Source organism: Phoenix dactylifera, chromosome 18 (genome assembly GCF_051530095.1).
Source record: "Phoenix dactylifera cultivar Ajwa chromosome 18, Ajwa_hap1_PhDact_Kaust_v1.1, whole genome shotgun sequence".
NCBI lineage: Eukaryota > Viridiplantae > Streptophyta > Magnoliopsida > Arecales > Arecaceae > Phoenix > Phoenix dactylifera.
In genome coordinates this window covers 14,200,001-14,224,881 of record NC_143207.1, presented here as the reverse complement: position 1 = coordinate 14,224,881, position 24,881 = coordinate 14,200,001, and the positions used below count along the sequence as shown (strand labels likewise).

Here is a 24,881-nt window from a genome sequence, read left to right as displayed (position 1 = left end):
CTCTTTCTCGCAGGTAAAACAGAATACATAGCATAAAACATTACTCTGAATGTTGTCACCAGACAATATGTAATTATTAATATCTCAACAATGCAGACTAACAATATCAAATTAAAGAAGAATAAGGGGGCAAAAGCATATTATGAAGAAGAACAAAGAATAAAAATGTTAAAAAACAGATAACACTTATGTATGAGAAGAAATACAAGCAAATGATGATAATTCTAGCAACTTTTGGTATCAGTCATTCTTTTCCCTCTTCTTTCCTCAAGAGGTAGCTAAAGTTCATTAGTCAACAAACGGGAGTTACGGGACAAGGTTAGGAAAGCAAAATCCTTGCATGTCATGGAAAAATAACGACTAGCAAAAATAAGAGTAATAATATCTAACAGTACAATTGTAATTTTATTCTTTGAAAAAACATAATAAATCAACACCAACTTCACTGTCACAGCCAATCCATTGAAGCAAAGCATGAATGCCGAAGCATAGATCGATTTAGCAATAATTAATAGAATTCATCCATGAACTAATAAACCATGATCCTAAACACACATTTTGAAGTCCGAGGATGTGGAAGCATGATAATTCCATAATTGTTGCCATTCCGAGACCCAAACCGAACATCAATCTCATATCACAATTATCAAGATCCAGATAAATCATGACAATCCTGCAAATGATATATATCATAGCCCAATCCAGGAGAACGTATATGCCAGAAACCTTCAAATTTGATCAAATCTCACAGTCCAAATGAAACAAACATGATCCAATTCAGTGATCAAACACTATCATGACCATCAAAATTTAACCAAAAAATTCTCACATTTCCAGGAGTCTCAGGCACCTTGAGGATCAACATCCATGAGTTATTAATTTCACAGAAAAGTAGCAGTAATGGTAGTAGTAAACCAGAAGCAAGCACAAGAGGGCATTGTATCCAAAGACAAACGAGTGAATCAACGGCCCTGCGCCATGCTGGTGGGATTGAGGCCAAGCAGCATGTTGTTCGCTCCCGGAAGGTAGACGACATTGGGCGACCTGGACAGGGTAGCGGCGATCTCCCTCGCAGCCTCGATCCTCCTGAGCTCGAGGATCCCGGTGCCGACAGCAGCAGTAGCATCCGATATGAGCTTGGCGGCTTCACTCTCTCCCTCGGCACGGATGACGGCAGCCCGGCGCTCCTGCTCGGCCCGGGCGACGAGGAACTTGGACCGCTCGGCCTCCTGCTGGGCGACCTGCTTCTTCTCGACGGCCTGGGAGAACTCCGCGCCGTAGGAGAGGTGGGTTATGGCGACGTCGTCGAGGACGATGTTGAAGTCGCGGGCGCGGCGGATGAGGGAGTCGCGTACGAGGGCGGAGACGTGGGGCCGCTCGGTGAGGAGCTGGTCGGCGTTGAACTGGGCGACGACGGCCTTAAGGACCTCGTTGCCGATGGAGGGGAGGACCTTCTCGTCGTACTCGATGCCGAGGGAGGTGAAGATGGTGGGGAGGCGGTAGACGTCGGGGCGCGAGAGGACGCGGAGGGTGAGGTTGACCATCTGGAGATCTTTGGTGCCGGAGTGGGAGGTGAAGGTGTGGGGGCGGGTGCGGATGTCGAAGATGTAGGGTTTCTGGAGCCAGGGGATCAGGAAGTGGGTGCCCTCGCCGACGGTATCGTCGAGGACGCCGCGGAACCGGTCGAAGAGGACGGCACGCTGGCCGCCGTCGACGGTGTAGAGGGACGAGTTCAGGAGGCTCGCGCCGACGCCGAGGCCGATTGCCGTCCGGGCCACGTTCGTCAGGAACGACGCCGCCGCCTGCCCGCCGCCGGCCGCCATTTCTATCGGTTTAAAAAGTTGGTTGATCGATCGACGGAGTGGAGAGAAGCGGTGGGAATGGGATGATGCGTTAGAAACAAAAACCCTAAACTTTAAATTTGATTTAGGGGTTTTCTTTGCTTGGAGAGCAAGAAGGCCATGGTAGGCGCGTGCTCCGCAGGGTCAGCCGTTCTCTCTTTTTCGCTAGGGCTGGTGATGATAGATCAAGGCCGTCTGATTAGTGGACAACCGCATCCATGATTGCGGAAGGATCTCAGTTCGGTGATTGGAATTAGAAATGAAATTTTGACATGAGATTGATGTCGCAAAATTAAAGTGGATTTATTTCTATAATTCTTAAAATTCTGCCAATTTTCACAATTTGGAAAAGAGGGGCAAATTCTCTAAAAATTTTTAAATTTTGGATCATTGTGCTCTTTATGCAATCAAAAAGATTTTTGGCATGAAAAATTCTTATTTTTATAATAATACACTTTTTTTTTTATTTTTCTTAATCATTATACTCGTTTTGCATTGGAAAATGCTTTGATGCCTAACCCTTCAAAAAAAAAAAAAAAATCTAGAGCCATATGTCATGAGAGAATCAATCTTTATTTGGTAGCCCTTCATTGAATTGCAGCAACACGATGAATCACACTAATTCTTTTCTATCACATTACTTGCCCACAATGAAGGCACTTTTCTGGGTACCAAGTTTAATACCCTAAGCAATACTATTCAGCAATGGTAATGGCATGAATGAACTCTTGAAGGGTTTAGAAAACAAATAAAATAAATCCATTTATCTAAAACTATATTTTTCATGCCATCATGAAGTCACACCATGGCAACTCTTCCATTGATTTTTCAAGGTCAGAGAGCTTCATCCACAACAAAATACTATAAATTTTTCTACAATTTCCACTTTTCTTCAATCTAGATATAAAACTTTGTTTAAAAAGTGCATGAATCACTTTTTTTATGTGAATATATTCTTATTTTCTTGGTAGAAATATTTCTTTTAAATGTTCTACATTTTTCATGAATTAATTACTAACATATGTATCAATTTAGCTAAGTGTTATATTTATTTAAAGCATTATGTCAAGTAAAGTCCAAAATAAACCCAGGTAGAGAAAAAGGAAAAAAAATTCCTTGCTTTTGAAATTTAAAAATAATATTTTTTTTTTGCAAATTCTCATTAATTTTTTTTAATATCCAGATCTACTTTTTATACTACTTCTCCCTTTTTTTAAAAAAAAAAAAATCTCCTACGAAGTGGACAAAATGGTCCTCAGTGGTTTGGCGGTCCTTGTGGATCAACTAGATCTCTGCATTTCAACCCCAAACTGAAGAGGATTCGAACATGGTTGCGCTCTAATCGCATTGCCCCAAATGACATGAATTTGTTGTTATTTCTAGACAACCAACATAATTCAAACAGGGCCTTGGTTTAGTCTTGATTTTGTATTTGACGGCGCACATTAAATCATAAATCAGTTAATGTACTATGAGATTTGAGAATTTTGCTACTACTAATAAAAAACACAACATTTATCTCGTGAAAGATGCATTCTTTCATTGTTTCTAGGTAATATTTTGAGTTCAATCTATGATTGGGCACATGTTGCTGCATGTGTGAGGTTGTCCATATAGGTTACGAGCTAGATCCACACTAATATCGTTTGTAAACAACACAAAACCTCAACCAAAAAATCTAGCTAGAAGGTATTATTTGGATTTCTTGATCCTGTATGAATATCAATGATTCACCCAACGAATAATCGATGTGGGACTAAACACACACCCACATATGTCCTCACAGTCCGACTTGAATCAAATATTGAATTGGTTACATGAAAATATGAAATACATCTTCCAATCATTAATCATGGGTTAACATTCGTATGAAGGAACCCAGTATGAACAAATCTGAACACATAGATGGGTGGTCAATAAACGCCATGCATCCCAAACCTCAATCTAAACGTTTTAGAATGATCCCTTCCAAGACGTCCAATCCAAGGACCCACCAATCGCTAACACCCATTTTTTCAATACGCCATGGGCCGGCCCGTGGGCGGGCCCAACTCGGATAGCGCTCCCCCGACAGCCTTTCAAACCCGCATCGCCTCTTCCCCCCACCAGGTCGATTCTGGTGGGCCCCACTTCCGATGCATCGGATGTTGTCTCCTTTTTGCCACAAATAGCCCCTGGTTTTCCCTAATTATTGCCTCGCCCGAGGATTTCTATGTTTTTTTATTTTAAGATGACATGATGCGCTTCGCGACCTTTCCAACCGTTTGATGCGGCGATGCACCCGGGGGAGCGTGGGTACAATCTACGCAACCCTGCCCGGGATGAAGGGCCCTTGATGGACGGCATGATGTCGGGACGTTAACGACGGTCGCTTTCTTCGCCTTAAAAGCAGTGCTGCGCTGAGTCCGACACGGGTAGTTCTAAATACACCCCCCCCTATTGCTCAGGACACCCCCCAAAAATTAAAAAAAAAATACCCAAACTAACCTTTAGTGTAATTACCATATTGCCCTTGAAATTTTCTCAGTACACCCCCTTCCTCCTCCTCCGTTTCGTGCTCCGTTCGGCACTGGATCGCCGAACAAAATGCTTCTGTTCGGCTGAATGGTGCCGAACAGAAGGCTTCTGTTCGGCGATCCAGTGCCGAACAGAAGGCTTCTGTTCGGCAACCCTCAACCGAACAGAATCCTTCTGTTCGGCGGAGGGGAGGGGAGGAGGGGTAGGAGGGTGGGGAGGAGGCGGCGGAGGGGGGAGGGGTAGGAGGGGTAGTTGGAGGAGGGGGAGGTGGAGGAGGAGGAGGAGGAGGGGGAGGTGGAGGAGAAGGGGGAGGAGGGGTAGGAGGAGGAGGAGGAATGGGAGCAGGGAGGAATAGGGGGTGGAGGAGGAGGCAAAGAAGGGGGAGAAGGCGGAGGGGGATGCAGAGTAAGAGGGGATGGGGATGGGGGGCGGAGGTAGAGGGGTGGAGGAGTAGGAGGAGGGAGGAGGGAGGAGGAGGAGGAGGGTGAATAGGCGGAGGAGGAGGGGAGAGGGATGAGGGGGAGGCAGAGGTGGGCGGGAAGAGGGGGAGGGGGAGGAGGAGGATGAGGAGGGGGGAGGAGGAGGAGGCAGAGGCGGGGGGTGGGGAGGTGGGGGGTGGGGAGGGTGGGGGTAATTTAGGAATTTTTAATTTTTTAGGGGTGTCCTTAGCAAATGGGGGGGTGTAGAGAGTATTTATTTTTTTTTTAATTTTTGGGGGGTGTCCTGAGCAATAGGGGGGGTGTATTTAGAACTACCCGTCCGACACCCAGGTAAACTCTGCCTTGCTTGCTGACGACGGTTTTCTCCCCATAAATATAATCCGACCTACCAATATGATCCGTGTTCGACCCGTCATAAACAAATTTGGTTTGGCCTAAACAGATTCGAATCGTAAACAGATCGACATATTTAATCTGTTTATTAATTGGATCAGATACAAGTTTTAAATATCGGACCTGTTTAAACCGTTTGACCTGTTTAACTGTTGGGCACGTTGAACAGGTTTAAACAAGTTAAACAGCTTAAGTAGGTCTAAACAAGTTAAACGAGTTAACAAGGTTAAACAGTTCTAAACAGGTTAAATAGGTCTAAACAGGTCAGGTTGGGCAAGTTAAACAAGTTGGGTTGGGCAAATTAAACAGGTTAAACAGATCGGATTGAGCAAACATGTTAAACAGGTCGGGTCGGGTTAGGCAAACAGGCTACCTGTTTATTAAACAGATTAAACGGGTCGAGTCAGATTACCTGTTTATTAAACATGACATGTTCAAGTTGTAATTTCTGACCTGTTTAATAAACAGGTCGGGTTCAGGTTTATGATTTTTTGACCCGACTTGCATGTGACCCGATCCGTTTATGACTCGATTCGATCCGATTGCCACCCCTACTTCTAGATGTTATTAACTCTAAAATAACGGTTGTTCCCACGGTAATTAGTTTAAATTTATATCGAAAAAGAGGCACTCCAATGAGATGGATCTACCTCAAGCACGATTAATCTCTATTTTTAAGCATAATTCATTCAATCTCCAAAATATTTTATTTTATCCATATCCACAAAAGAGAGCACTGCAGCATGAGCATATTTGAATTGACCATAAGATGATCATGGTGTTAGTGAATGGATATAATTGAATTTAAATAGATTTAGATCTTTAGCCCAACGAAAATGTTAGAGCTTAAATGAGGAAAATATATAAGAACTTGTATGGAGCAAATGTTTAGTTTTATATCAGCTATATAGTAAATAGATCTTGGATATTTATATATAGTTAAAAAAATTCAAATAACATCTTTCAGCTAGTCTTTATAGATAAAATCTTTAGTTGTTATAGTCTACTTAACAAACTAGCAGAACAGTGGAGATCGATTAATCAATATGTATATTGAGAGTTGATGGTTGACAGCCACCTCTCTTGTCCTATCCTAAGGGCTTTCTAACCAAGGAGGCAAAAGGGATTGCTCTCGTCACCCTTTCTCCTGGTGGATTGTATTCTAGTTGACTATAGAGAAACTATCTGGGAGAATATGATCAGGGAGCCTTAGCTCCAATTTGCTCGCAAATGGAGTAGTTATTCATTTCTTTGATATTGATTTTTAAGTTACTAGTTAATTACAATTTTTTGACATGTAGTTTTTTATTGAAAGAAAAGAAAACCACCATGCAACCATGATCAATTATGAATTTACTTTTTAAACCCACATACTGCTTGAATGGCAAAGTATAATGCTATCAACTTCAAAAATAATACTAGGGATCTTCCAAATATATATATATATATATTAAAAAAATACCGGCACAATATAAAATTTTATTTTTTTTCAATTTTGGCTCATATCCAAGTTTTCGCGCCCAATTATCCATCAAGTCTTCACCGTTATGGTATTCACGTCATTCCTTCCCTTATTTCGAAATTTTTGGGCGGCTAAACGAACATCAAGCGCTACTCAAAGTAAAATACCACCTTAACAGCAACGGACGCCGTTACGACCGCTCAAAATTAAAAGAAAAGAAAAAGCTATGGCAATGGTGTAATATTTTTGAGTCCCCTTGTCCCCATCTTTTTTCTTCCGAGTGAATCCAAAGAGAGGGGGGCCGAGGCAAAACCCAAAGCAACACGTCGTATAACGAGGCGTCTCACGCGATCGTTGGTTCGCGGGTCTCTTTCGATCCGTTTCGTGCCTTCGTTCTCCGAGGTCTCCCCTTCCTCCTCGCCTTCCCGGCGGATGATCCGCCTCCGCCGGCGGTGGCAGCGACGAGAGAGGAGCGGAAGACGATGGAGGGCGCCTCGGAGGAGCTCGAGCGCCGAAGCCGCTACCTTAGCTCCCTTATCCAGCGCACCAAGCTCAAGCCCGACGGCGAGCCGGAGAAGCGCCGCCAGCAGCCGGCAAAGCCCGACAAGGAGAAGCATCGCCCCCACCGTCAGCGGCGGGAGAAGAAGGAGGAGGAAAGGGATGGGGATGTCGATGGCGGCGAGGATGATGCGCAGGAACAGCGGCAGAACGTGCGGGTGAGGGCGGCGGACATGCCGCCGGCGCTCCAGAAGCGGGCGTTCCGGTGCGCCCGCGAGACGCTTGCCGCCATGCCCAAGCTCGACAGCAAGCGGCTCGCGCTAGCTCTCAAGAAGGCACGCTATCTCCCCCTCCTCGTCCTCCTCTATTTCCTTTTCTCAGATTCGTTTTTCCGCAGCTTTTACCACCGCTTCCCGAACCCTAATCCTCCGTGGGGACGGAAAGTGTTATATAAGGTTCTGTTTTTCGGTGTAGTTATTAGTGTTCGCTATCTTCCTTTAATGCTATGGAATTTATGATGGCATCTGATAATGGAACTTCAGGTGTCGGTTGATGTGGATTTTTGTGGGGACTCTGATTGTTTGTTTTTTGGTAGTGATTGATTAGTGCTGGAGTCTGAACTTTAATTGCTAGCTATATGAATGCATGATATAAGTGGCTTTCTGGTTACTAATCATGTTCGGATTAGCAGCTGAGGAGGGAATTGTGATGTTATAGTTTTGATTCTTTTCATAATTGGTACATATTTGAATTTCTGGTATTTGATACAGTGATATATTACTATGCTTCTGGGTATGAATAAATTAATATATTTAATGAGGTTGGAAGTAGGTTGATATTAGATGAAAACCAAAAGGAGAGCTTTTGTAAGCGCCACAAGCATGATAAGAAGTAAAGATCTTGCAAATGTTGACATGATTAGTATCCTATTAAGATTTTTGGCAAATAATGTTTGTCAACATTTTTTTAGCGGTTAAAATTGACTGTAACCATGCTATGAGAGAAACATAGCCAACTTCTTTTTCCAGACTAATTGACTTTGTCCTAAGCCCAGAAAATAATATGGAGTTCATTTGATGGTTGAAATTTTGCCCTGGAGTCTTCTCGGTGCTGTATGGAAATCTGGTTACAATGTCCTTGGGACATCTCTTTGTTTGGCGGAAATTAGGTGAGGAGGGAGGTAGGAAGGAGTAGAAGAGATTGGGGAGGTGTTGATAGCTGATCCTTCAATCCCAATTTTAAGCACACAAGGAATTACATATTGGGTCGGTTCATATTGGGATTGTGGGATAAACAACCTTCTCCATTCTGTCTCCCCTCCTTTTTTTAGACTATGCTCCTCAGCCAATTCTGGCTTTAGCGGGAGGTGTCAAATTGGATTCCATAGCAGGAAAGACGAAAAGGTTCCTTAGATTCAATGATGTCCAGGGATAGAACACTATTAGATCTATGCCAAAGGTCATATTTTGCTGCACTTTGTTGTTTTTTAGACACTCATGCTATTGTTTTGCTAGCTAGCAACAATGCAATTGACATAGTTTATTTGCACCATGTCATCTTGAGGATGATCCTTTTAAAAGTTTCTAAAATTTACTATCTTTTCAAATTTGGGTTAAGCATGCTTGTTTCTATCTATTTGCCTGATATTGATAATGAAATTTATTAGGATGCTCCCCTTTGGTTTGCTGGTCTTTATGTTAATTGGTAATCTTCCTTCTATTTTTTTCTGTTTCTTTTTCTGGGCTGCTGTTTTTTCATGCTTTTATTGTCTTGTTTATGAAACTACATTTGTCATAATTTATTGGCATAATATTTTGAATCAAATGATGGATCTTTACCGAATCTCATGGCCAAGTGATTTTGTTTAACAGAGCCATACAAAAGTGGTCTTCAACTACATCACCAATGTTATCAGACATCGTACATGATACCACTTCTATCCTAGCAATATCTTGTGGCTTTAATTTGTTATGCTTTTGAGATGTTTCCATGATTATAGAAGCAAGATGATTCTTGCCAACACCTATTTAACATCTAGCAGTGTCTTGTTGACTCTTGTTAGTGCTGATTTGGAATTAGTCTGCTTCTTCTGGTGGAATCAGTCTGTATCTTGCAGTGAGTGCATTTATATGTTATTCATAGTCCTTGTTGCATGAAAATATTTGACCACTTTCAATACATAATTTTTGATTTATACTATATATAACACTTTTAATATTCTATCGCGAATATGGGGTCCTGAATTGATTTGAGCTTTTCAGGAATTTGTCCAGTCCAGCACCATATTTTAGTTAGTGTGCAGCATGCTAGATGATGTAGTAACTAAGGTTCAGGCATCATATTTACAATAACATAGGCATTAAGATTTTGAAACAGGAATAATTCTGCTGTCAGATATGAAAGAGCACAAAGAAGACAAGAAAAAGCTAATGGGGTCTAGATTTACCAAGTTATGATACCCTTTAGGAATTAGTAAATGGACGGGTGAATGGTAGGATATACAGGCTATCTATAGGGGGGAAGTCATATTGGATCTGATAATGGATTCCTTCTCATTAAACATATGTATGGAATTTCAAAAGAATATGACTTAGATAATCCTAAAGTCCTTGTTCAAATTATTTTATATGGAGTCCTTCTTAGGTAAATCTTGATTCTTAGGATGTAAAGAGCTCTATGAATATAAACTTGGACTATCTGAAAGAGTTTTTGATAGGATAGTTCCAATTTTTAAACTAATTTGAGTAAAGAATTTCGCATGAATTTTAGATGGTTAATAAAAATTGCATTCAAAATAATGCTGTGATGCTCCCCGAAGTTGGATACAATTGTCCTTTTGGATGAATTTATTTCCCTTGCAGTGCTACCTGGCACTACAGTAGTTTGGATTTCTTGATTGTTGACTTACTTCAGGATACTTGGAGATCCCTAAAGGCTCGTTTGGTTCGCGGGAAAAGGAGGGAAAGTGTGGTCAACGGGAAAGTAATGAGATGCCTCTTGATTGGTTGGAGTTTTCAAAGGAGAGAGACAGGAAAGTTGTATTCCCATGGGAATATGATTCCCACATTTCATGGGAAAGTCTTTTTCATGAAAAACATGGGAAAGTTACTTTTCCATGAGGCGGGAATCACTCCATTTTTACTTTTCCCCAAAAGCCCCTTCAGCATTAAAGAAGTATTAAAGAGGCATTAAAGATCTAATTTTTATTAAGGGCATAATAGAAATTATACATAACTTTCCCAGGAAAGTGGATAGCCAACCAAACATAAGCATTTTGGAAATTTGTTACTTTCCCATGGTCAACCAAACATGCCAAAAGTACTTTCCTAGGCATCCTCTTTTTAGGAATTTGTTTTCCAGGAATCATATTCCTAGGAGGGAAAATGCTTCCCGCGAACCAAACGAGCCCAAAATACAGCATGACACTCATCGGCACCCAAAGAATGTTGTGTCTTGCTTAGGTGCCAGCTGCCTATGTAGATGCTTATTGCAAGTTAAGGCACTTTAACTCATAGCGTAAGGCACTTTAATTCATGTTTTGTGATTAAGAAAATTAACAGTAGTCAATGTATCTTGGTTCGTTTGTATGTTTCTATTTTTGAAAATTTGTTTCATGCAAAATAGTTTTGGCATCTGTTTTTCTTAGATGCTCTAAGAGACCTAAACATTTTGAAGTCATGCAAGTGTCTAGGTAACACTACTTCATCGCTTTAAAAGCATGTTAATCCCATCAAAGGAAGTTGGATATCTCAATCCCCCGTCTTTCTTTTTACAATTTTTCCTTAATCAGGGATTTATCTTTTGCTTTCTTTGCACATTCTTGAATCACGGAGGGGAATGACCCCCGAAACTTAATCCATTGCCATGTAGCTGATATTGAATGTCCTTGTAATCCTGAATGGAGTAGATCTCCCAGAGGAGTTTCAGGACTATTTTTGTTATTCAATCTATCTTATCAAAAGATGGTTTCCATACTTTAATTTGTAAATATCTTACCATGGTTAGCTGAATATACCATAATTATAACCATCAACTCTTATCCTGGCTGTTTGAGGCTAAATTTATGAATCCTCATCGCTAGTTATTCCTACTTGGGACTGTTTTTGATGACATTGCAAGTTTTTCCAAGTACTTTCTCAAATCCCTCGCCCATTTCATCTTTGGTCTTCTCTCTGTCTTCCACAATTCTTGGGTAAAGATCACAGTACTTCTTCTTACCAGTTTGTCCTAGACTTCATTAACATTCTTATGGTACACTGTATCCTTCATACTTTTGCCACATCTTAAAATTTCTCACTTCTGTTGCAATTATTGAAGCAACTATGCAGAGACTAAAATTACACGAGGCAACATACTAAGTATGCATGTTTGTATGAACTATTGAATTATATAAATAAAATAGGATTCTAACCTGATTTTCTAGTAGAACCTATCAATTCAGAGGATACTTCCTCAAGAAAATGTGGATTCCAAGTCATCTGAAGTGCTTTTTAGATGAAATGGACACAGTTCACTCAAAATGGGAAGGTACATATCTAAAACTGATTTAAACTCTCTTTGCTTCCCTATTGATAAGGTACCATGTTCTAATCTAAAAAAATGTGAAACAAAATGCTTCATTGTGACTATAACGTGAAAACACTACTGCTTTTGCAGTGAGTAGGCCAAAAAATAATTCAATGGAATGTTGGAGATGTACACAAAGCATATGTAACCTCCCAAACAAGTGAGAGAAGCCACTTGTGTTTTTATTTATTTATTTATTGAGCTTTAGTAATTGACAATTCACCATAGGTGTCAACAAGAACTCAAGTGTCACCTGATGTGATAAGTTGATATAGTAATCTATACAAAAGTAATTCATTACAAGCTTTTTGTCCTAAACATTTTTGCATGTGTGCACTTGTATATGCATGTAAATGTAGATAAGATGAATATATTGGAATTTATTGGACATATTTCCATTCATTTTTTTAAAGCAGATTAACAAGTTCAAAAAAGAGCTATGCCTGATGCAACTTCAAGCTATAATGCATATAAAAATTTGACGATCATGGGTATAATAAAACCTAAGCAGCATTAATTCCTTTAGGCCTATAAGATTCTTTTTCTTGAGGAAATGATTTTTTCTTGACAATAGACAACAAAATAGAGCAAAGAATTATGAGTTCTAGTTGCATGACATTTGGCTGGGAGTGGAAAAAGCTATTAATCAATAGGAAGCAGGGAAGCGTTCTAACAAAACGTTTATTCTTAATATGTATATGAATCTATCAGATAAGTAGTTATAAAATATTACCAATTTGATAAACTTAACTTATATAATGAAGATTGAAAAGTGGCAATTATGCAAACAAGATGCCTTTGGTGACTAATGTCTTTTATACAATAATCCAATATATTTATACTGACATATGGTCCTTTGAGGCCAAAACAAATGCATAAAATGTGCAAGAAGTTCATGATATAAGTCTATGGAAGCTTAGCTAATAAAGATATTACAGGTTCTCCTGGGGTCCAATGCTTTAGGAGATTCTTTTGCTGTTTCTACCTCACTAATTAAACACTACTGTTCTGTCCTAACATAGTTATGTCAAAGGCAACAGGTCTAAACTTTGTGTGTGTTGTGGCTTCATTGATAAACCAAGTTTCTGATTCATCATCATTATAACTTTTGATATCCTAATTTTTTTGAGGAAATTAAGTTTTATAATATTTAATGATAGGTTGGCAATGCTAGTTGGGGCTTAGCATAAGCAGTTGGTATTCCTTCTTTATTGATCAAAGTCATATGCAGTGTTGCATGGACTACTAGGATAAAGGTTTGTCGAACCTGTATTGGAGGGTGGACTGGCTGCCAAATAGTTCAGTACAATATCGGTTGTACAGTATTGTCCCAATGCATATTGGAACCAAAGGGAGGGAGCGAGAGGAAAGGGGGGACTCACATGCCGATCTGGAGGCCGGATGCATGCCAGAATTAGAGGGAAGGAGAGAGGAAGAGGGAGGAGTGGGAGGACTCACTCGGATCAATGGAGGCATCGGTCCAAAGGGGGGTAGGGGTTGGAGGCAGCAGAGATGAGATGGTGGAGGTGATGGAGGAGGATTTTTAGCACAAGAAGAGGAGGCGGCGGTGGCATAGCTCTTGCATCGATCTAGAACCCTAACCCTAGTTACGCTTATCGTCGCATTGACATCAGCATGATCACAGCTGGTCTAGCAGTGGTGAAGCATCGAGAGAGAGGGGCGAGGGGAGAAGAAGCTCAAATCGAACGAGAGAGAAGAGGAGAGGAGAGGGAGAGAGGAATCAAGAGTGGGAGAGGGAATGAAGAGTCGAGAAGCAGCAACAGAGAGGTTTTTATAAAAGAATTAGAGAAAGAGGGAACCGGATCGACCAGCCGAACCATCCTAATAACCATTTGGTTGATTCAGTTTGCTACGCCGTGAACCGCCTGACTCAGGATAGTTTGGCGGTCATTGATTAGGATGTTAATGCGATGTGCACAATATGTAGGCTCGTGGACCTACATGTGTTAATCATAATGACTTTTGCTAAAGGCCAAGGTGGTTCTTTTTCCGACATCAAGGCTTGAAGACCAAAAGAGAAAGCAATGGGGCATGGGCAATTGGAAATTTGATAAAGCCTATTAGTTATTCTTCTTGTTTGATCCACATTCAATTCCTCATGCTTCATAAGCCTGCAACTGCAAATTGTCTATTGCAATTGCATTGAAAATATTCAAGGGAATATCAAGGTTTGTTGTTGTTATCCAGCACCATATGGGTAGCTTATCGGTATAGGTTAGTGTGCTATGCACCTCTGTATAGATACATGGTATGTTGCTAGAGGTGAAACAATACCTATTCCATATGTCAATACAATATCGAACTGAGCCCTTGTATCCCACCATTTACTGAATTATGCCCTGTATTTTACTGGTACCTTGTTGAGATGGTATGGTATGCATGGTATTGGCTCAGCATAGCAAACCTTGGGGAGTGTCATTCTTTGAACCGTTGCTATATTATGAATTGGAAAAACATATTTTTTGGGTTCCTGTTTGTGACGTGATATTAGGTAACATTTGAATTGGTTAACAAGGATTCTTTTTTTCAATCCGCTTAAATTGGTTGTATAGTCTAGACATCATCCTGCAATCATATTTTATATAATATTTCATTTTAAAACCTTTTCCCCTTCATTTGGTTCCATTAGACAATAAAAGGAACTAAATTAAAAGAAGATACAGCGTGATTTTCATAGACAAGTTGATAAAAGTACCGCATTTTTGCACCTCTCATGGTCCATTAGTGTCATTATTATTTTTGAAACTAATGTAATTCCCTGGCCCTCTAAATTTATTTCTTCATTAGGGATTGCTGAATAATAATTCGATTTCTTTTGCAGGAATTTGATTTATCATATGGCCCAGCTTGGCACTGCATTGTGGGTACAAGCTTTGGTTCGTATGTCACGCACTCTTTGGGAGGTTTCTTGTACTTCTCCATCGATAAAGTCTACATTCTTCTATTCAGGACAGCAGTTGAGCCATTAGGCCATTGACGGGCACATCACAACTCAAAGGAGTGGTTCCAACTAAATGTAGATGCTTGAAGTACCGTAAGTTTTATCAGCAGACCGGCACATCACTGCTGAACATGCAGTAACAATGTGAAAAATATGTGTAATTGTAATTTGAAAGGGCATGAAACAATTGGCTGTTGTTCTTTGTCTTGTCCAACATACTAAGCACTGCTGTGATGGCTTTCCTGAGATGTCAGATGTGCTGAATGTATTCATCATTGATTGGATAAATTGGCAGATTTAGATGCTGTTTGTAGCATGATGGAGCTTAGTCTGGATCTCAACTCTATTTGGCCTCAGGTTGTCTATGGGTCGTTTTTCTTTCCTTTTTTTTTTTCACTTCGTTTGTGGTGAGGTTCTTCATCCATTTCTAAAGACCAAGAGACTCATTAATGTACTGTGAATAAGATTATGCATGTATATTGCAATGAAGCATGCTTTAATTACTCTGTCTGTCTCTCTAGTTTTAGATACCAACAGAAAAAGTGACACCTAATGCTGGCTAGATAAATTATCATTTTTCTTTTCTGGATAACACTACAGATTATCTTTAACTTCCCAAAATATATTGCACATGAATATCTTAAGAAATGATTGGTGCAAGATAAAAATACTGTTGCAATATTTTAAAAGATAATGAATGATGACGGAATTGCTTATGGATGATGTATGGAAATATTTAGTCTTACAGTGTTTGCATCAACATGATACATCTCAAATACCTTTGAAGCTTTTATGGAGTTAGGTCATACGCTCTGAGCCTTATTAAATAAGAAATCTCATCTCTCTTCTAATCTCTTTTCTCAGTGGTATCTCAATTGTCCCTTCTATCAAACTATTATCTACAAGTTATTGGGTCTCATTATAACTGCACAGTTCACCACCATCATCAGACATTTCATACTTTATGAAGCTTCTCTAACTATTCGTAGTCGTATAGCCTCTTGCTTATCATTATTGGACTTAATTATAATCCTCCAACAATCTTTCCTCTATCATATATGATCTTAATTAGTCACCTTCTTTGAAGAAAGCGAGACCGATCCTCTTAACAACTTCTTTGTAGCAGCAACAATCTTCAATTAAGAATGTTGCACTCGCTTTGAAAATTCATATCTCTACCCTTGCTATTTTATTAAAAAACTAAGGGATCTCTTTTTTTGCACCCACTCTCAAATCTGCTTCTGCATCTGCAACCATTTTGAGTGACTCAAAATTTTCTCTCATTCAACAAGATGTACGTGTTTTTTCTTAAAAGAAAAGATTAAATAAGTCTAATGACTTTATTAAGAAAATAAAGATAAAATACAAAAAATAGATAAAGAAAAAGAAAACAACAAACAAAAAATTGAGATATGTGAACAATATACCGACATCATTAACACCCACAAGACTATCCTTAATTGAATTAATTTTTTCTCATGAAGCCCTTGTGCATAAATATCTATTACCGGCTTACATACTATAGAAGTAGAGGATTGGAATTGTTGCTTTTATTATTAATCTTTACCCACAAATAGCAGCCGTCATCTAATGTTACTTCGCTCAACCATTTTGAATTTTATTTCTTCTATCAAGTAGTCCAAATTTTCACAAATTATCGCCAGTGATAACTCTGTTTCTAATTATCCTCTTTCGCCAAATGTGTCAAATATCTATAAAAAAAAAAAGTTTCATTTGTTTACACACGCAAAATAAAAACCAGTATCAGTTAACGTAACTTTTGACCTCGTTGCTTTCCCCATTCATCCCCGCGGTTTCTCCGCTGCCTTTCTCCCTTCTTTCCATTACTCTTTTCATAGCCTCCAACATCTAAACCCTTCTCTCCACTCTTCTAGCCATCCAAAATGGAGCATTCTCTTCCGACTGAGGACAACCCCGACGCTCCCTTCCCCTATCCCACTCCCCCATCGGATACAAGAAGCCCCGCCGGCGATGCTGCCGGCGCCGACCAGACCGCCGAGCAGATGGGCCCTCACGGGGCCCTTTTCTTGGTGCTGTGATACCTCCGGTTGCCTGAGCTCTTGGTGTTGCAGGGGGTGTGCAGGCGGTTCAGGGATGCGATCACTGGCGACGGGCTTCTGTGGCAGCACGCCGCCGTCGAGCCGCGCGGCAAAGTTGAAGTCTTTGTCTCCGTTAGATTGCTGGAAAATCACCGATGCCGGGCTCCTGCAGGTCGCCGATCGGAATCCCGGCATCACCAAGGTATAAAACCGGTGGAATGTTGATTTGAATGTGTTTTAGTATAACTTTTAGTGCGAATTTACCTGCTTGTCGAGTTGTTTTGTTCGATTGTACTCAGCTTTGATGGTGCTCGTAATTATGGTTGGAAAGACGAATGATAACAGATTTGAGGTATTTTTGTGGCAGTTGTGGCTTTGTAATTCGCTGGGAACCTATTTTTATTCAATGGTTCTATTGAATGTGGGGAAGGAAGTCTTTTGAAAACATTTTGGTACTTTTAGGAGTAGGGTTGTCGATTGGGGCTTTTCTCATGCGGAAACTTTTTGAGCTCTATTGAATGTGCTATTCTTTTCCTTTACTTGAAACAAGAAACAGATTGTATGGAGGAACGTGGCATTCCAGATATACTAGATAAAATCAAATCAAACTTAATAGGTAGTTAATTGTAGTCATCTAGCTAATTTCTCCTCTTGTATTATGTTTTTTCCAACTGCTTTAACAAAATTACTAATACTAGTAGTGATTCTACTATACTAAACAACTACCTACCTGTCCTTCCTCACATGGCATGCTGTGCTTATAAGAGTCGTCTCCCTTGTGGCCGATTCGGATGTTCCTCTAGGATACACAATGCTACAAATCCTTGACCCTAGAAAGTAGGAGGGAAAAATATTCTCTTCCTTATTTTGACACTGTATACTTTCAAGATCTTAAATATATATGCAGACTATGTAAAAATATTTATTTATTTTTTTCTCGAAAAACCAATAATATACAATTCTCCCAACTATCACGAAACTGATAACAATTTCAGTACATTAACAATTGCCATGGTATCATGCGGGAATACTATTTTCCTTTTCGCATATACAGAATTGTAGCAAATAACTTATTTTGCAGATTCTTTAACAAATTCTCCCGTAGAACTTGGGAACTTCAGAATTTTTCAAAGATTCTCTACTGAGATATCATCATATTACATATCTCTAGCACTTATTAGTAGCTGCTGATCAAACTGCCTGTCCGTCATTCCCCCTTCACCTAGAATATTTTGAATATCTTTTGCTTATCAACAGCCTTCGATTAGTCTATTCTGTTGGTTCCTGTGGCTGTTGATAAGGATGGTCTGATCAACGGCTACTAATATGTGCTAGAATATGAAATATGATGATATCTCGGTAGAGAATCTTTAAAAGATTCTAAAGTTACTGAGTTCTACGGGAGAACTTGTTAAATAATCTGCACAATAAGTTATTTGCTATAATTCGGTATATGTGAAAAGGAAAACAGTATTCCATTATAATACTGTGGTAATTGTTAATGTAATGAAATTGTGATTAGATTCATGATTGAGAGAATTGTATATTATTAGCTTTTAGAGAAAAATTAAATATTTTTACGTAGTCTACATACATATTTAAAATCTTGAAAAGTATATAATGGAGACAATATTTTTCCCTTCTACTTTTGTGGTCAAGGATTTGTAGCATTATGTGTCCTGAAGGAATATTCGAATCGGCCATAAGGGAGATGACTTTTACAAGCAAGGAATTCTCTGTGAGGAAGAACAGGTAGATAGTTTTTTAGTATAGTAGAATCAGTACTAGTATTAGAAATTTTGTTAGAGTAGTTGGAAAAAATATAATATAAGAGGAGAGAAGAGCTAGATGACTACAATTAACTACTTATCGAGTTTTATTTGATTTTGTTTGACATGGAGTGTATGGAGGAGCTAGATTACTACAAACTGAACGTGGCATTCCAGATCCTTGGTGGGAAAGGTGATGATTTTTGGTTAACAGAAAATCTTCTGCAATAAATAATGGTATTTTATAGAGATCATTCCCATTCTTATGATAGATATAGAGGCATAGATATGAAGATATATGTACAATAGGTATATTGGGTACTATGATCTTGTGGGTTGTAAAATCAGTTTTGTTAGATTTAGAGATATTTTTCTTCAGGAAAAAAGGCTAACATGTCTATGCTGACATAGACTTTTCTTGTTCTGTTCTTGCCAAAAGATTTTAGATAATTTCTTTTAGATAATCTAGTACACTAGGTAGATTATCATATCCACACTGGACATTTTGGAGGGCGTAGTGAGTTACAATTTGGTGTGGTCCAATGCTATAGGTTGAATTTCATCCCCCTTTTTTATGCATATTATTAATTTCTGGCCACAATTATTTGAGAGGAGGCTCTATCCTAGTATCAGATGATGTGACTAGATAGTAGCGGTAAAATGGAGTTTTAATTGAATTCCACAAAAAGAATGCATTTGTAAATTCACATGGACAAAAATATTTTATTTAGAAAGCTATATGATGTAGGGGAACCTAGGACAAGACTCTATATGCACTTCTAAAATGTAATGCACAAGCAGAGAATGAAATTATTAAAATCCGAAACTAACTAATGAAGTAAACACCTATAACTTGAAATAAAATTAAATGCTTATTAGGTAAATATGAAGAGGGTGTAATACATGATGTAATCTAATGAAACAAAATTAAATACAATGTGTGCAATGTATGGGGCTAAGAACATATATAAAAACAAGAATATGTTTACTCCTCCCTCCTCCTCTCCCCTGCCCTTTTTCCTTTGTTTTGCTTAGTGTTGATCTTGGTTTATCTGTACTGATTGCTAGGATCTGCACTCAGCTGGTATTTTGTGAAGGTTGGTCGATTTGCTCAACGTAGTGAAATTGATGAATCTGTGTATCTTTGCAACCCAGCCCCCCAACCCTGCTTCATCTTTCTCTGCAAATAAATAAATAAGTAAAAGAAAATCTATGTGTCTTTTGTCTTTAACTAAGTTAATCAACTTTTCTCTCAACTACTTTACTCGTGCTCCATGCTCTGTGCAGAGAGCTTGCATTGAACGCACTTTTTGACAATCAAATTAAAAAGTCACTGTTAAACCTTGATTACATAACTTGACTAAATCCAAAATAGTCCTCATCCCAAAGAGATGTTGGATTAACCTAAACAAACAAATGGAAGCAAGTCCTTCCACATTAATGTGGAGTTACATAACAGCAACACATTCAATGCTTTTTTTTTTGCTGCATCGGCCATTAAAAACTTTCGGCTATGAACCTGTTAGAGTTTCGACCTTTGACTGCCAAAGTGCCTTTTCCAGTAAGCTTTTCAATCATTTGAGCTTTGCTCTTGGTTTGGACAATAGACTTTTCTTAGTCAAATGCTTTATATATTACTGATTGACCATTTATAGTTGTTGATGACTTTTTAGATTGCTGTATTCACTGCATATACTTGGAACTTGTCACTGCATTTGCATGCTCTATAAGATTTAGTGACATAGTGTAACCCAACTTGTTACTAGAAAACATATATAAATCTCTGAGTGTGTAACCCATGAAAATGAACCAGTTTGTGAAATGCGCTAAGTGTTGTCAGGCATCATTTCAAGCGACATGCTTTGAATACTACTTTATAAGATTTTTAAATCAGATTTTTGGGTTTTAACATTGTTCAGGTATAGGATTTATGAAACCTTAAGAGCCTATTTGGCTATTCCTATAGAGTTGTACTGAAAATCCTATAGAATTCATGGATTGGGTTGTCCATTTAAGAATAACCTTGTGTCAACCAAACTCCACCCATCCCAAATCCCATGGGAAGAAAAAAAGACCTATAGAGGTCTTTTTTTTTTTCCTGCAGCCGAAAGGCTAGGATCTAGGCTTTGAACATGTTCTTAGTAAATACAAGCTAGATGGGTCAATGGGCCCAATCCCTATATGATTTTCAGCCTAATCCTGTAGAAATATCCAAACAGGCCTTAAGATTTGCAAAATACCTTAGCATTTGCAAGCTTTAATTTTGAATCGGAGTTAAAAACCGAGAGTTTAAACTAAAGTTGGGAAATCAACTTTTTATTCTCAAGGAATTGATTTTTTTTTTTTTTTTTTTTGAATTCAAATAAGGGTCCTTATTTACATGTAATGTCTTAACTAAATAGAAAAGAAATGAAAATAAGAGGACATTCACTTAGTGATATTAGATGTTAATAAGCCTCCGTCCGTCTATCCTGATCTTAATTTGGTTTTCATGTCTACTTATTGACCTCCTTATCCAACCATCTTGGCCCACCTACTTGCTACTGACCTAGTAGGTGGATTAACCTTCCGGGCCCCAATCGTGATCAACCTACCTTGCTGATAATAGAGAGAAGCAGGGGGAAAACAATAAGGGTGCTAAGCTAGGGAAAGGAGGAAAAGAAGAAGAAGAAGAAGGAGAACAATAACAAAAAGAAGAAGCAAGGAACCTTGGATAGGATTTTGTGCATTTGTTTTCTTCATTATGTCAGTAACCTTGTCCATGATTTTGAACTTAAGCTTTGCTCTTTTTTTTTGGCTAGCATTTTTGAGTCTTGTAGTCAGTTCTAAGCTTATGCATAGTTCTGAAATTGTAAACCACATGCTCTTTTCCAACATGTATAAATTTTCTTTTAATTATCCTTTCTGTCTTTTCAATCCAAGCTCTGCTTTGTGTTATTTTTGAAGCCAAGGTCTTCCTCAACTAAGTTAGTTTCAAGGGTAAATAATGTTTTGAAACTATAAACCCCTAGTAAGCTTTCAAGGATTAGGGTTTACCTTGGGTTTCTGGATTTTGAATTATTTTGAAGTTTACATTGTTGTTTCTAGACTTTTAAACGTCAAGTCTTTCTTTTAATATTTTGGATTCTTCAATCTGCTTCAGCTTTAAAAGTTATTTTGGCATTCAGAACTTATCGAGTTGTTGCAAAGGTTCTGACTTCTTCCTTTGTTAGGAATTTGATACTATATTAACTTGAAGCTGTGCTTTGGTATAATGGGAAACTTTGGATGTTTATGAAATTTCGAATTGATATTTTGGAATACATATTCATGTGTTATGACTTGAAATTTTTTCTATTTTGGAACTCGTACATCAATTAGTTCCTAAGACTGTAAAGATTTATATGGTGAAAATATAAGGAACATTAAAAACATATGTAAACCCCAAGCTAGGTGGTATTCTGCCTCACTCGAATTATCAATGATGGTTAATTTGTATCTCTGGTTAGGTAGCATGTGTGGCTTATTCGAATTATTGATGAGGATATGTGAATCTTTGAGCAAGCAGTTTATGTGGATATTGAAGAATGTATGTGGCCTCATCTGTATTAGTAGGAAATCACCGATGACGATTTTGTGTGGCCTCATCCGCTTTACTGGAAGGGATTTTATGTGGCCTTGTCTGCAACAAGGATTTATTTGGCTCCAGGTATAAGTGAAACTTTGTAAGATAATGTGAAATTATGTGAAATATAAGGCTTTTGAAATATAGTTTGGGCTTTGGCCATTTCAATTCGAAGAACTATCCGACTAAATGATTTTGTATAAATTATTTGGACTCCTTTGTAAATTGAGTTTGGACCTTTTATGGCATCTTTCTTGTTGAAATGTTGCTTTTGGGATTTTATAGCAAATTTCCATAAATTCCTATTTGAGCTTCCTAATGATAATTTGATCATATGTTTCACTTCAAAATCATTTGTTTTCCTGTGGATTATTAAGTTCCTCGGTCATGATAGGAGTTTACTCACTGATATTTCTAATTCACTTCATCTATTAATTAACTTTTTGGAGTGATTAATTAGAGATTTATTAGACTTATTTCAAGAAGTAGATTTGATATTTTGAAGTTGAGAATTGGATCCAATGATTACTGAAGTGGTGTCGGTGTTGTCTCAGTTTGTGTTTAATTGCTTGTATCATTGAAGGTATAATATTGTGCATCAAAGGCTATGATTTTTGTTCATGTATGGATTTCTATTTAAGAGTTGTGGACTGTAATACATTTTAAGTTGTGCTTTGTTTGATGATATGATTTTATTTGAGGATGTTAAATATTTATGGTAATTTGATTCGCTTTGTTGATCACATCTCAGGGTTTCAAGTAAGTTCGGTTCTTGTGGTGACACATAATGATATGTACCTTAACCTTCTCTCATGAGCCTTATCTGTTCTTCTCAGAAAAGTTAGTCTTATCCTAGATAATTTCTTTAATTAGAAATATGTAGCATTGCCAAACGAATGAAGAAACAAGTAATCAGGAGGTTGACTACTTTTGCATGCACACTGTGGCAAGATAAAGAGAGATCAACCATAAGAACTAACAAGCCTTATCCCGTCTCTTTGGGGTTAACTTTAGTTTTACCATTTCTTTTATAAAATACTGCTCCCAGATCTCTTCTTATGAGTAAATTGAGTTTGGACCTTTTATGGCATCTTTCTTGTTGAAATGTTGCTTTGGGGATTTTATAGCAAATTTCCATAAATTCCTATTTGAGCTTCCTAATGATAATTTGATCATATGTTTCACTTCAAAATCATTTGTTTTCCTGTGGATTATTAAGTTCCTCGGTCATGATAGGAGTTTACTCACTGATATTTCTAATTCACTTCATCTATTAATTAACTTTTTGGAGTGATTAATTAGAGATTTATTAGACTTATTTCAAGAAGTAGATTTGATATTTTGAAGTTGAGAATTGGATCCAATGATTACTGAAGTGGTGTCGGTGTTGTCTCAGTTTTTGTTTAATTGCTTGTATCATTGACGGTATAATATTGTGCATCAAAGGCTATGATTTTTGTTCATGTATGGATTTCTATTTAAGAGTTGTGGACTGTAATACATTTTAAGTTGTGCTTTGTTTGATGATATGATTTTATTTGAGGATGTTAAATATTTATGGTAATTTGATTCGCTTTGTTGATCACATCTCAGGGTTTCAAGTAAGTTCGGTTCTTGTGGTGACACATAATGATATGTACCTTAACCTTCTCTCATGAGCCTTATCTGTTCTTCTCAGAAAAGTTAGTCTTATCCTAGATAATTTCTTTAATTAGAAATATGTAGCATTGCCAAACGAATGAAGAAACAAGTAATCAGGAGGTTGACTACTTTTGCATGCACACTGTGGCAAGATAAAGAGAGATCAACCATAAGAACTAACAAGCCTTATCCCGTCTTTTTGGGGTTAACTTTAGTTTTACCATTTCTTTTATAAAATACTGCTCCCAGATCTCTTCTTATGAGAATCATCCCACAGTGAATTGTTTTCTGCCTTTTAAAACCCTTTTTCTCATTGGGACCACTGTTGATACTTCTCTATATCTCAGTCCTGGGCCAAGACCTTGCAAGAGGTTCTAGGTTGAAGGCCTGCCTGCGAATCCAATCCAAAATATGCTTGTCCTAGCAACAACCATCAAGGCACGCAAATATATGCAGTATACTAAATGGTCATACTTGATCATTTCTCAAGGGAATTCAGTACTAATTTAACTTCTAATTCTTGACAGGGCAACATTTGCTTTTTAACTTTTTTGATGGAATACAGATGCTTATGTGTTGTTATATTTTGCTCAACAACATTGCAGCTCTATGGACCTGGATGCATATACTCAACTGCTGATGGTGTCACGAAAGTAGTGAAGCAACTTTTTGAGTGCAAGGGCAATCTAAAGCATCTTCATCTCCATGGTCTCTGCCGCATATCAAAAGAGCATCTTGATGTCCTCAACTCTTTTTTGTGCAAAAACGATCCACAACAAATTTCACGGCCATCTTTCTACAGGTACGGGCATTCTCTCTCAATGAATCAACCAACTGCCTTACGTTGGGATCACATAACTGATTTCGGCTGCATAAACTCCAGCTTATGTAATTATTTAATATCTGAAATTGATGAGTTGGCTGTTGAACACTAAATCACAGTAGTGAAAGAAATGAAGTGCCAGAGATTTTTCCAGAGATACTTCCTTTAAAATCTGTAGTGGATACTTGTATTTGGTTATTTGGTTCTTTTGTGGTGCAACTCTAGTTCCACCTTCAGCAAATAAAAAGGAAAAAGATGAAAAAGATTGTGTAATCATGCTTCTGTGCAAGTAGCATGAGGACTTC

General features: G+C 38.3%; 1 protein-coding gene, 1 long non-coding RNA gene and 1 pseudogene across 4 annotated transcripts; 2 read left to right on the top strand and 1 right to left on the bottom strand.

The window, feature by feature from the left end:
- Positions 1-716: 716 nt before the first annotated feature.
- LOC103717346 (prohibitin-3, mitochondrial pseudogene) lies at positions 717-2,029 on the bottom strand (annotated as a pseudogene). Its single transcript, XR_015974585.2, has one exon. The product of XR_015974585.2 is annotated as a prohibitin-3, mitochondrial pseudogene (transcript).
- A 4,921-nt stretch (positions 2,030-6,950) lies between these two features.
- On the top strand, positions 6,951-15,182 carry LOC103717347 (dynein light chain 1, cytoplasmic-like). 2 transcript variants are annotated; one of them, XM_089928443.1, is made up of 2 exons: positions 6,951-7,486; positions 9,023-9,329. In XM_089928443.1, exons 1-2 carry the CDS (start codon positions 7,136-7,138, stop codon positions 9,077-9,079), a joined length of 408 nt encoding a protein of 135 aa, XP_089784569.1. In that variant the 5' UTR covers positions 6,951-7,135; the 3' UTR covers positions 9,080-9,329. The 2 variants fall into 2 exon arrangements, with proteins under 2 accessions (XP_089784569.1, XP_089784568.1); XM_089928442.1 differs by lacking the exon at positions 9,023-9,329 and adding an exon at positions 14,560-15,182 and having other exon boundaries at positions 6,954-7,486.
- A 1,205-nt stretch (positions 15,183-16,387) lies between these two features.
- On the top strand, positions 16,388-24,731 carry LOC149750946 (uncharacterized). Its single transcript, XR_016398988.1, has 2 exons — positions 16,388-16,941; positions 24,359-24,731. It is a non-coding gene; the product is annotated as an uncharacterized LOC149750946 (long non-coding RNA).
- Positions 24,732-24,881: the final 150 nt, after the last annotated feature.